The sequence below is a fragment of the Delphinapterus leucas genome, chromosome 7, assembly GCF_059928025.1.
Source record: "Delphinapterus leucas isolate spDelLeu-1000000601 "Yukka" chromosome 7, BTC_Dleu_Yukka2, whole genome shotgun sequence".
NCBI classification, from domain to species: Eukaryota; Metazoa; Chordata; class Mammalia; order Artiodactyla; family Monodontidae; genus Delphinapterus; species Delphinapterus leucas.
The window spans coordinates 50,360,690-50,373,571 of record NC_143135.1 but is presented as its reverse complement, the minus strand read 5'-3'; the positions used below and the strand labels follow the sequence as shown (position 1 = coordinate 50,373,571).

The following is a 12,882-nucleotide window of genomic DNA, read 5'->3' as shown; positions in this document are numbered from 1 at the left end:
GGAAAAGAGTGGGCTCTGTTTCTGAGCCTGGGAGGAATTGGGTGCTCAGGTGATTCCAGTTGGGGCCAGTGACAGCTGGAGGTGGTGCCTGGGCTGGCTTGGATGCTAAGGAGATGAAGTGATGCTGGTTGAGCTGAGAGGCTGTAGGAGCCACTCCTCCAACCAGGTGGAGCAGTCAGGTGGCACCATAGGCACACCTTACCACCCCCCAAGATCAGGCAGCTGCCTGCCAGGGAAATGAACTTTTCTCTGTCCTTTGGAGCTGGGCTGTACCCAGTTGTTTGTCTCTGGAGTGCTCTTAGAGGTTCTGGACGTAGGTATAGGAGGGGCTAGGAGACCCTAAGGTCTGGTTGCAGATGGGGCCTCCTCAGGCAAGTCATGAAAGGCAGGTGTTTGTAGAAATAGAAATTCAAGATCCTCCCCACCTCCAAGTATCTAATTCTCTGGGCCTTCACTTATCATCTGTTTTCAGCAGGGGAAACAGAGGCTAAAGGAAGAAAGAACTTTTCTTCAGGACACACAAGGAGCTGGCGTAAAATTGGACTAGGACAGGGATCTTTCCATTACATGGCAGTGATCAAACATCTTCATCAAACATTTATTGAGTGTCTAATGTATACGCTGAGAAGAGCTACCTTAGGGTACAAACAGAAGCCAGGAGTGCAGTCAGACCTGGCTTTTAACTAGCCCTTCCAGTGACTTAATGCTGGGATCCTGGACGAGTCACTACCCCACTCTGAGCCTCACTGTCTGTAGAGTGGCGTGGTAAGCCTTATTCAAGGGCTGTCTTGAGGTATAACTATGAAATGAGTTAAGAACTGTTACATGTATAGAACATCACCAGGCACGTGGTACATGCTCAGTAAACATTAGCCACTCTTTGTTACTCAGGAACACAGGTGGAGGCCACCTGCAGACAGGGTTCTCCCAGAGCCCAGCAGGGGCAGAGATGTCGCAGCCCCAGATCTGTCCATCTCCCAGATACCTCCACTCTGTGCCCAGGGAGCCTGCATTTCTGGAAGTCAAAGGGGGCACTCACATCCCCATTTCCCCCTCTGGCACTGGGAACCTGGCAGGGAGCATTTACACCTCTACATGCACATGATTCACTTCCCCACAACCTGGGTCCAGAGTAAAGGTGATTCTTGCCCAAAGGTCAGAGCCCTGGACAGTGAGACCAGAACCACAACCCTTTCTCCCGGCAGGACAGAAGTCCCAAAAGGCTGACAGCAGGGCCTTGACTTGTGTGTCCCTTGAACAGAGCAGGAGCCACGGGCAGAGAGGAGCCTGGGTGGGAGACAGGGCCCAACGTCAGATAACCCTGCCGCCAGCCCACCCTGTTTGAAGATGGCAGTCTGGCTCAGTGGTAAATTCAGCTCTGGTCCAGGCCTCCCTAGTGGAGGTCTGGTTCAAACCCCTTATTCACAGAGAAAGAAAGAGAAGCCCGGAGAGGCCAGGAACTCACCAGGAGCCCCACAGTAAGGTGGGAGTGAGCCTGAGCCAGAACTCAGGTGTCCTGATGTTAGGCCAGGGCTCTGCCTGGCAGCTGGTTTGGAGGGGGCAGGGCTTGGCTCCATGTCCTTCCCCACGGCCACCACAGTCCCGCTTGGAGCCAGCCACCCAGGGGGTGGGTGCATGGATAGGTAAAGGGAGGGGGGGAGCACAGGACCTGGTCTGAGAGAAGCCCAGAGCCGAGCTGGGGCAGGTGGACTGGGGAGCTCTCCTTGGTGTGTGTGGCTGCTGTAGGATTCTAGGGCCTTGTTAATCCGTCTGAGGCAGCAGAAGATAAAAGTACCACGGGAGCACACTCCTGGAGGAGGGGAGCAAAGCAGATTCAGGAATGAGTCACAGAGCCCAAGCCCTAAATTTAGAAGGTGCTGAAGGAGGCAGCCGCCCCCGGGAGAGCACTGTGGAGATGCCCGCTAATGCGGGGCACCAGGGCCTCAGGGAAGGGGGTAGAGGTTGGCAGGAGTCCCCTGCACAGCAGTGCCCCATGGAAGCTGGGTCTGTTCTAGGCCTGTTCCAGGTGTGAATTTTGGCCCCAGAATGAACCCCGACTCAAGGCAGAGCCTTCAGCCCCACTCACTGACAGAGCTCCTAGCAAGCCTTCCCCACACCAGCCCTTCACAGGGTCCTAGGAACCAGCCCCTGGAGTGTGGACGTCTCAGTACTGTCCTGCCCGCTGGCTGGGCATAGCCAGGCTCCCTGGGTCCTGCTGCTGTCCAAGCATCCAGTTGTCAGACACTGGGGAAGGGGCTGTGTGGATGCAAGGAGCTCATGCCATTGAGCGAAGGCCTTCCAAAGGGAACCCATCCAGGCCTTTGTAGCTGTTTGGAATTGGGGTGAGGGAGGGGGACAAGATGTCATAGCACTCACTTCTGCTTTATTCTCAGCCCTCCAGGCTCCACGTGCACCCAGACTGTTTCTTTTCTTCCATGTCTGAAGAGGGAGGCACTGCCTCCAGGTCAAGGAGCAGAGGCTTAGGAAAGAGGCCGTGCCTTGGGGACAGCTGGCAGACGGGGGTTAAGGGGCCTCAGGAGACAAGAACTGATAGCAGCTATGGTGTTTATTGAGTGCCCATTGCTTGCTGGGCACCGTGCTGAGCTCTCCACATGCGTGAACTCACTTCGTCCCCGAGGCAATGGTGTAAGTCCTACTAGCCTACTCATTCTAGAAATGGGAGTACTGAGACACAGAGAGGTTAAGTAACTTGTTCTAGATCACACAGTAAGAGGTTTTAACCCAGACAGCCTGGCTCCATAGCCCAGACTCTTAACCATTGTGGTAGACTGTTGAGCAGGGTATTTCACCCTGTCTATTCCTCCTCCTCTTCTGTCCTTCCCTCCCCATTCTCCAGTCCCTGTACCCTAGAGTCCTGGGAGCTTCTCTCTGGGCCTTGCGGGGTCTTGCTGCCCAGGGTGCTCCCAGGCTTGGGGGAAAGAGACTAACACAGCTCCACTGCAACCCCCCCACCATGCAGGACTTCACAATTTACAGAGCCCATCCACCTGCCCCAGGCCGGTGGAGAGGCATCTTGAGCACCACCCCTTCGACAGGAAGACAGACCAGAGAGGTGCAGGGCCTTACCCAAGGTCGGCAGGGCCCAGGGTGGAACCATGGAGACTCCTCTTCGGAAGGGCCCAGGCCCAGATGGCCAGCACCCCCTCTGCAGGCTGGGTCCTTCTGCTGATGATGTCTTCGGGGCACTGCCGCCTGCAGCAGCTCAGTTCGATTGCTGGGTTGATGCAGTCTTCCACAAGCCCTCAAGTTTCCAGTCAGAGGCTCCTGATCCATCTGCCTGACCCCAGGCCCTCCCCTCGGCTATGTGCTCAGGCTGGGTGGCAGTGGGGGTGGAGGTGCCTTTGTGTGTCTCTGGGGAGGATGAGGTTTTCTGGCCCTTTTACCAGGGCAAGAACTCCAGCCTTGGGACGACAGCCTCTTTTCTGGAAGCCCGCACAACTTCCTTCTTTCCGTTTCTTCGTATTTTTTAATCTCAAAGCTGGGCCCTCAGTGCCCTGCCAGGACAGTTTCCACCTCCTGGGACTAGAGGGGCCTCTGGGGAGCACTTAGGATCACCCGTTGGATGGGGGAAGGGGCAGAGGGTCCACCCCCCCAAGCCCCTAGGCTATTGTTCCTACCTGGGAGAGGCTCGTCTAAGAGGCCTGCTTGAGGAGCTCAGACCTGCCCAGGGACACAGCCCAGCCCAGGTATAACGTGACTTCCCTCGCACCCCTTCTGCCCCTGCCAGGGGACCACACGTGGGGATACCAAGGATAGGTTCTGTTTCTTGCTGGGCCTTATTTTTCTCATTTGTCAAATGAGGCTAAGAGTCCCTGTATGACCTTCCACCTAAGGTTATTGTGAAGGTTAGACAAAATGAGTGTGGCAGACTCTTACTCTGGCCCAGGGCCTCTTCACAGAGAGGATGTGCAAGGCCGTTCGTGTGTGTGTGCATGTGCACGTATGTGCACGTGTGTGCAACAGCTGTGACCCGGGTGCTGACTGTACCTTCCCAGGGCAGGTGAGGGACTGGTGTAGCTCTCTGAGGCTTTGTGATGTGGGTGTGGCACAGGGCCTCAGGTATAAGGTTGCCAGATTTAGCAAATATTTGCTACATGCTCATGCTAAAAATGATCTTCCTTATCTGAAAATCAAATTTCACGAGGTGTCCTGTGTTTTATCTGGCAACTCTACTTGGGTGACCTGGTGCACCCAAGCCAGTGTACCCATGTTGGGCTCCCACGCATGAGACTGAGGTTGTATGTGGCTGTGTGGGTCTGTGACAGGACATCAGTGTGATGGCACGTGGCTGTGACAGTGTCACCAGGAGGAGAGGGGATGTGGGTAACTGTGATTGTGTGCCTCTCTGTGACTCCCTCAGGCTCTAGCAGCTCCCTCAGGGCAGTGCTTGGGCTCTTTGCTCAGGGAGGCCCAGCAGGGGTAGGAGACCCACCCTGGGCAGACACTTAGATCCAGGTCCAGTTGGGACTGGGGTGCCGAGCCTATTGCCACCTGCATCAAACTGTAAAGGACATGTCTGTCTCAAGGCCGAGCCAGCCCTGGGGGCCTCAGGGTGCTCTGCCCTGGGCCCTTCCAGAGGGGCCTCAGGAATTACCTCTCTACTCTGCTCCTTCCTGGTGACATCACACAGGTCATTGCCCAGTCTTCTAGAACGGTGCCCCCAGGATACTGCCTCGTTACCCTAGGCAACCTGGGAATTTTCTCCGACTAAACTGGCAGGGCCAGTTACCCCTGAGGAGAGGGAGTTGGGGGAGAAGGCGTCAGGGGGGCCTTCTCATCTCCCAGGGGGAGATCCAGGCAGCCATCCGTCTGACTAGATGATGAGTTGGAGGGAGCACCCCAGAGCAAGTCAAGACCTGGTAGCCCCTCATTGTCCAGGACACTCGACAGGGTGGGGCCCTTGGGCAGAGGATGAATCCTGAAGCAGAGAGAGGGTGGTGACTACCCCAAGGTCACCCCTGGGGTAGTGAAAGTAGTGGTGTATAATGGGGAACAGGGACAGAGCCTTGGGTTAGGAGCTGGGAGACCTAGGATCTTACCTCTGCTTTGTCCCTGCTGGTGGGGCCTTTGTTTCTCCATCTGTACAGTTGGGGGCTGTGGCCATATGATATCAGTCTGAGGGTCTTTAGTCCTGATGGGGACTCAGCGAGGGGAGTTGAGGGGAATGTGAGGGACCAGGTCATGGATGGCTCCAGGCAGGTGCCCTGACCCTATTGCAACAGCTGTCAGGAGGCAGTGAGCAAGGACTGGTGTGGATATCTCCAAACGACCGCCAACCCCCATTCCAAGAGTCCTGTGGTACTGGAGGTCCCTAGATGGGTTCTGTCTTACTTTGATTCAGGGGCGTCCCCCTGCCTCTCACACCTCAGCTGCTCTCTCTGTGAGGGGCATGTGTAAGACCAGCACTTGCTCAGCACCCTGGGTAATGATTCCTCACATTCTCATGATCCCTCTCAGTTTGCCAAGCACCTTCTCTTTCTCTTACACGCTCCCGCCTTCCACTCCCACTCTGACTCCTGCTTGGTGTTGTCCCATTCTGGGGCTGGGGCCCAGAGAGGCACCTCACCCAATCCACTTTCCGTCAAGGGGCCCTGTGGCTGGTGCAGGGGCTGCAGCGGGCAGAGCAGGGTCATGCTTTGCCAAGCTTTTCCACTGTTTACTCTTTCCTGAGACTCTTAACAGCCATCCTGTCAAGATGTTACCTTAACACTTTTTTGTTGGAAATATGCCATTTTTGTACAGTGCATTTATTCCTCCCTACCCTTCTCCCTCCGGTTATATTTTTAGTTACTTGGGGGTGAAACTGATACATATACAACTCTTTTCCTTGCAATAATTCTCAGAGAGTAGGTATTATTATTCTAGATGAAGAAACTGAGGCTCAGAGAGGACATGTCACCTGCTCTTGGTCACACATTTAGGAAATGGTATAGACAGGATTTGAACCCAGTTCCACAGGCCCTTTGCACTTCCAGGCTATGGGAAGCAGGGATGGCCAAGTCCTAGGACTCCTCTCCAGACTCCTCCCCCAGGTCACCCATCCCAGCCCTCTAGCCTTCTCTCTGCTGCTCAGGGGTGTTTGAGACAGGATATGAATCTGCTTTGATCCAGGCATGTTTGGGAGGCTGTCATGAACCCTTGAGCCAGAGATACCTAAATTCCTGGGGTTTGGGGGGGCCTGCAAGGGCAAATTAATGATGAATAGGATGAGGAGTGATGCCCCAGCTAGCCTGGCCTAAACTTCCAGGCAGGGTTGAGCCCAGGACATAGCCATCTGAGCCCAGAGGTACCAGGTCACCCACTTTTACTGCCCCAAGACCCAAAAGATTCATTCTTGGTTAATCTATATTTGGATTTGAGTGTTGGTTTGATTTCTGCCATGTGTACCTCCCTGAGTTTGTGTGTCTCAGGCTGGCAGTGCTCTGGAGGGTGGAGAAGTCCTGTCTGTCCTCACTGCTATCTCCTGCTGTCACCCCAGCCTTATCTCTTCTACCCTAGACTGGGTGATAGGCATGAGAGGGGTACTGCCCTGGTGCCTGCTGTCAGCTGAGATGTGTGTCATTGGGGCCCTAAGAAGGCAGGAGCTGCCAGGCCAGTGCTCCTCTCTCTTTTCCTCGTGGCAGATCCCAGAGGCTACAGTTCACAAAGCAGGCTCTGTGTACCCCTCTTTGAATCTCCCGTTAGCCTGGGTATGAGGCTGTCAGATAAAACCACTGAAGCCAGGGGAGGGGCAGTGAACTGCCTAGGGTTGGGGTGGAGGCAGAAGCCATGCATAACAGAGAGCCAGAGCGCTGGCCTCCTGAACCCAGATCCAGCCCCCCTGCCACCCATTTCTACACACTTAAAGAATGTGGGTTAGAAGGGGTGAGGGTGATTATCTGACTATGCCCCTCACACTGGAGATCTAAGGTCATCACACAAGCCTCATGGGGACCTGCAACTCATTTTACAAGTTGGGCTCCCTGCTCACCCCCTCCACTTTTAAAATTGGGCCTGATTCACACACATCTCAGAGCCTTAAGCACTTCAGGAAGAAACACCTCTATTTGTGAACCCACCGTGACAACTCCTTATCTTTCTCGAGCACCTTTAAGAAAAGCTGTTCCATCCCAGAGCTCTAGGATGGTGAGGCTAGGAGGTTATATATTCTGATGCTCACATTCTACAGATGGGAAACTAAGGCTCAGAAAGATGATGGGGACAGCCAGAGCAGAGAAAGGAACCCCTGGGGTGGGAGGAGGCTGAGATCTGGGTTCTGGGAAGGATGGCCATGTACTCTCCGTGTGGCAGTGGGCAAGTGATGGGCACTTGTGCCCTATTAGCTGCCCATCCAGGGGAGCTCACCACGGGCCCTAGCTCTCCCTAGCCCTCTGCAGTCAAGGGCAAGTCACTAGGGTCAGTGAATGCTAGCCTTGGGCCCATTGCCACACTCTTACTGGCCTCACCTCAGAGAAATTGAACTATTGGCCTCAGGTCACACGGGGCAGCTGGAGGCAGAGCTGGCACTAGGACCCAGGGGGGCAGGTAACAGCCTCCCTGGCTGAAAGGGGTGGCTGGAGTACTGGTGGACCTACCTACCCTGTGGCTGTGGAGCTCTGGACAGCTCCGCCTGGGGAGGGACAGGGTAGCCCCAGAGCTCTGGGGCCAGATGCTCTTGAGAGCCTAGTCTAATCCAGGCGAGGTGTGTGAATACATGCATGGGTGCTCAGGAGGGGTGGTGGTGGACAAGGGCCAGAGTCGGGCTGGAGGAGAGCCTGGTTAAAGCTCCCAGCCGGGAGTGAGATGGGAGTGGCTAGTGGTTGTTGGGGGATGCAAGCTATGGGCTCTTGATTGTGGTAGGGGGAGTGTGCCCATCTTTGGGTCTCTGGGTGGTTCCTTGTGTCTAAGTAGGTTGTTGCAGAGGTGTGTACCTGTGAGTATGGGAGGGTGTTGAAGAGAAGGGGTTCGCAGGTAACTTCCAGAATCCCCCTTCGAGCACCTCCTCGCCCTTCTTCTCAGAGCCCACTCTATCTGGGCTCCTCCCCGACCCCTGCCTAAGGACTGGTAGGGCCAGGTCCCCTTCGGAGGCGGGTGGGGCGGGCGCTAGGACCCGGCGGGGCGGGGCTCCGAGACCCATCTGCTGTACCTCCGCAGCCAGGAAAATACCGAGCGCCGGCGAGCGGAGCCCCCAGAGCCCCCAGCCTAGCCCGGGAAGAGGGAGGGAGGGAGCGGGGGCGCGCGGGGCGGGGGGGGGGGCGCGTGGGGCGGGGCCGGCGGCGGGACCCACTGCTCCTCCCCCCAGAGCCCCCGCGCGGCCCCGGTCGCCCGGGCAGCGCGGCGGCGGCGGCGGCGGCGGCGGCGGCGGCGGCAGAGGCGCTCGCACCTCCGGCCCCGGCGGGCCCCGGCGGAGCAGCTGGCACAGGTGAGCGGGCCGGCCCCGCAAGCACCCCACCCAGCGCCCACCACGGGCCCCGCGCCGGCGCCGCTGCCGAGTTAGTTGAGCCAGTCCGGCCAGCGCTGCGCAGACCCCGCCGGGCCGTCCGTCACCTCGGGTCGCGGCCTCTCCCGGGTCCCGACGGGCCCCCCCCCGCACCCGATACGCAGCCCCCACTCCGGCCCCCAAACCGGAGGTCTGGGTCGCGCCTAGCGAAGGGGTCGGGGGGCGTACTGCTCTGTACCGGCGGTGCGCGCTGGCCAGCCCCTGCCTGTCTCTCTCTACCCGCCAGGACCCCGGACAGCCGCACCCGCGCCCCCAGCGCACTGACTCTGGTTCCCAAACCGGTCTTTCAGGTCCCTGGAAGGTGGCGTCAGCATCTGCAGCCGCGTCGACGTTGTTGGAGCTTCCGCGGAGGACCCAGGAGAGCCGGACTAGGACCAGGGCCCTGGGCCTCCCCATGGAGAAGTCAGCTGCCTCAACTGAGCCCCAGGGGCCTCGGCCAGTCCTGGGCCGCGACAGCGTCCAGGTGCCCGACGACCAGGACTTCCGCAGCTTCCGGTCAGAGTGTGAGGCCGAGGCGGGCTGGAACTTGACCTACAGCAAGGCCGGCGTGTCTGTGTGGGTGCAGGCTGTGGAGATGGATCGTACCCTGCACAAGATCAAGGTAGGGTTGCCCTGCAGCAGGTGTAGTCTGTACTGCACCCTTACTTCCTCTGACCAGGGAGTCTCCTGGTCCTCCCTCAGGGTTACAGACACTCGGTTGCACACCTCAGACTCTCCTGTGAGAAACCAGGAGGAGGCACAGTTTGCTGGGCAAGCCCCCATCTCACAGGTGGGCCAACTGAGGCCTGGAGAGGGGGTGTGACTCCCTCTGGCTCACTCAGCCAGAACCCAGGCTTCTGCACACCCCTGCCTGATCCAGGGAGGTGGGCTGCTGTCAGGCCTACCTAGGAGAATGGTCTCCCTCAGGGAGCCCTCTGCCCATGGAAGCCTTCACCACGTCCTGACTTGAGTCATCTGAGGAGGGAGACTGAGCCCTTCTCTCCTGAATTCTTGGTTCTTTCAGCCTGAGCTGGGTCTCTTTCCCCGCTCTCTGCACCCTTGGGTGCCAGGGACCTGATTCCTTCCTGTCTGATGCTCTGCTCTTCCCCCTTCCCTCCTGGCTGTTCCCTGAGTCTCCCCTGCAGGGACTCAGGATCCTGGCCGGCAGATCCTGAAAGCAGGACTTAAATGTCTCTGCCTTACACAGGGCCAGACTGGGGGTGGGCTGGGGGAGGGCCAGCAGATGCAAGGAAGATGTAGGCACATTTAGCCTCCCTCACAGCCATCAACCCCATTCCTCACAACCCCCTGATTTTCTTCTCTTTGCTTAGACAGGGCCGGCTTGGGGTTTGGGACCCCGTGAGCCCACCTACCCTGGGGAACTAGATGGGGAATAGGCTGGTGAAGGCTCTGATTAGAGGCCTCGGTAGCTTCCTCCAACATAACACATCTGGCATTGCTGTGAGTGCCACTTTTCAAGGGGGCAGGTCTCCCTTCAGTGGGGTGCTGGCAGTAAACTGTACCCTTCCCTTTCTCTTGCCTCACCCTTCCTGCTGTCCTTCTCGAACATGTGGAGGAGTGTATTCCTGTGGTGGAGGGGGGCAGAGGTGGAAGCAGGACACTGAACTCAGAGGGCACTCCTGCCCTTCCCCTACTTCAGCCCCCCTTGCCTGGGACCTGCTCTTGGATTTGGATTTAGCTCTGGCATCAGGGCCTCATACCAGGGCCAGAGATGTCTGACCTTCCCACTCTGACCTTGTGCCTTTCTGCCTCACTTTGTCTTAGTCATTTAGACCTTTGTCCACCTGTCCCCGTGTGGTCTTCTGGCTCACCCATTCTGTCTTCCCTTCTTCCTTCTATAATTCTCTGTCTGCACCCTGGCTATCTGACTGTCTCTTTCTCTCTGGGTTTCCATGTGTGTCTCCCCTCCTGGGACTCTCTACCCAGGCCTGAGGACCCTGGGCTGGGGCCTTCCCGGAGGCCTGACCTGTGTCTGAGCCTGAGGAGCAGGGAAGGGAAGGGCAGCTGGTATGTTCCAGCTTAGTGCTCTCTGAAGACAGAGAGCACTGTCTCTATCCTTCTTTGCGTCCTCAACCTCCAACACAGACAGAGCAGGGATGTTGGTTGAATGAAGGATGGAAGGAAGGAAGGAACAAAGAAACAAACTGAATAAAAGGTGAGCAAAGTTGTGAGAACAAGGTTGTTTTCCTGACTGTGACCTAGGAAAGGCTCAAAGGCTGGGCTGTGCAGTGGGGTGGGGAAGTGTAATTTCCCCACCGAGCTGGCTCTCCAGAGGGAAGAGAAGGGGAAAGTCTGAACTGTACTGAACCAGTACTCCCACCCTCTGTGTCAACAGGGCGGAGCTGCCTCCTCCAACTGGCTTGGTTAATGAATAAACCCAGCCTAGTCCAGGACTGGAGTTGGCAGTTCTGGGGACCAGAGTGCCACAATGGACCCCTTGTGGCCAGATCAGATTTGTCAGGTGTTCTTCCTTGGGAGTGGAGGGGACTTGGAAAAACAGGGGTATTGTGGGCTTGTGGTCAGGGCATACACCTGACCTTCCTTCCCTTTCAGACTCAGCAGAGGTTGGAGGTGCCTTTACAACCCCAGTTTCATACTCACTCCTCACTGGGGTGCAAGTATGGAAACCGAGGTCCAGAGAGGAACAGGGGCCAGCCCAGACTCACACAGCCAAGTCCCTGCAGAGCCAGACTTGGCACCCAGACCTTTAGCCTCCCTGCCTAGTTCTCTCTGCTGTGCTCCCCACAGTGGAGGGGGGACTAGGGCCAGGAGGTGAGCAGAGCTGGGGCCTAAGGAGGAGGCTGGGGCCTTGGTTACGGGCATCCCGAGATCTCTGATCCCCTCAGCACAGCCAGATGGAGCTGTGGGGGACAGGCAGAGGTCTCTGAGCTCCCCATCCCCAAGATTCCAGGAATCCATTTCTGGTAAGAGCCCCTGCTCTGAGCCAAGCGTTTCTCTCCACGGTCTAATTTACCCTCCGGCCAGTCCTGGGCAGTAGTAGGCTTGTCTCCATGCTACAAACAAAGAAACTGAGGCTGAGAGAGGTGATGTCACTTGCCTAAGGTCATATCAGCTGAGGCAGGAGTGGAACCCAGGCCAGCCTGGCTCCAGAGCCCCTGCCTCTCTCAGCTTGGGCTCACATCTTTGTCAACATTCTGGCGTTTGACCCCATCAGTAACTCTTTGAAGGGCGAGGTGTTCCCATCATCCCATTCTTGTTGGATAAATGAGAAGGCTGAGGCCCAGAAAGGGGGGTGGCTTGTCAAGGTCACACAGCAGGTCTGAAGCCAGAGTCCCCTGGGCCACTCCGGGAGGCTGCGACTCAACCACAGGTATTTGTTGAGCTCCCCCTCCCCACAGCCTGTTCTGGGCCTGCCCTCTGAGCCGGAAAAGCCAGCTGCCTCCTGTACATGCCCTGTGTGCATGATCCCAGGTTGGGGGAGCGGGTCCACCTATCTGCCTACCTGATTGATTTCCTCCACCTCACTCCCTTTCCCCCAGGCTTATCTTCTCCCTGCCCCTGCGTCCAGAGGTTTCTGGAAGACACTGTGGCTCTGGCCCAGCATTTGGAGCCAGGACAAAGGGACAGGGCTGCTGGAGGCCACCTCTTCCCTTTCCCTCCCTCCTGGCCTCCAGCCTGGTCTGGTCCCAAGCCTGCACTGTTCTCCGGGCACTGGAGAGGAGGCAGATACCACCTCCTGAGAGGTCAGGCTTCGTCCCAAAGGCAGACGCTGAACATGGATCCTGGGTCCAAGGCAGAGGGAAGCTTGGAACCTGAATACAGGTCTCTCGATGCCCAGGCCAGGCTTCCCCACAGCTCCTGTAGCAGTAGAGAAAAGGGAAACCGGGGGGGTCTGTCATTTATTCAAGCAGGGCCAGCTGGGGAAGAGGCTGAGGTCTAGTCCTGGCTATGGTATTCTTTTGCTGTGTTTGTGACTGTGGGCACATCCCTGCCCTCTCTGGGTTATGTCTCCATCTGTGCCATGGGGCTCTCCTGGCTCCAAGGGCCTCTAAACTCAACGCCTGGGCTGGGGCCCATGGAGAGGGATGAGGCACAGGGGACAGAAAGCAGGAGATGACACGGCCTGCCCAGCCCTGCCCTGGATGCTCATGTGCTCGGGCTCTCTGATGCTGCTGTGTACCTAGCCACCTGAGAGGCAGAGGAGACCTGGCCCCTGTCCTCAGAGGTGTCCAGACCTTGGTGGAGAGAAGACTGACAATTCTAGGTGACCCCCTGCCCACTGCATGAGGCAGGTGTCCATAGGCAGACCACAGAGGCAGGAGTGGGCCCGGTGGGTAGGGGCCTTGAGGGGCTTGACGGTTGAAGCAGGGGTGAAAGGTCTCCTGGGGGAGTGCAGCTGAGCACCTGAGGTTCCTCTTGCC

General features: G+C 57.4%; 2 protein-coding genes across 3 annotated transcripts in view; one reads left to right on the top strand and one right to left on the bottom strand.

The window, feature by feature from the left end:
• LOC149748733 (uncharacterized) overlaps positions 1-8,896 on the bottom strand; it is a 26,499-nt gene extending 17,603 nt beyond the window's left edge. The window contains exon 1 of the mRNA XM_089915294.1: positions 3,088-8,896. Coding sequence (XP_089771420.1) covers positions 7,904-8,896 — 993 coding nt within the window. The 3' untranslated portion in view covers positions 3,088-7,903. The remainder of the gene's footprint in view (positions 1-3,087) is intronic.
• STARD10 (StAR related lipid transfer domain containing 10) overlaps positions 8,895-12,882 on the top strand; it is a 23,943-nt gene continuing 19,955 nt past the window's right edge. The window contains exon 1 of one of the 2 annotated variants that reach the window (XM_022593738.3): positions 8,895-9,101. In XM_022593738.3, the coding sequence (XP_022449446.3) occupies positions 8,895-9,101 (207 nt within the window). The remainder of the gene's footprint in view (positions 9,102-12,882) is intronic. The other variant, XM_089915295.1, reaches the window with a different exon arrangement.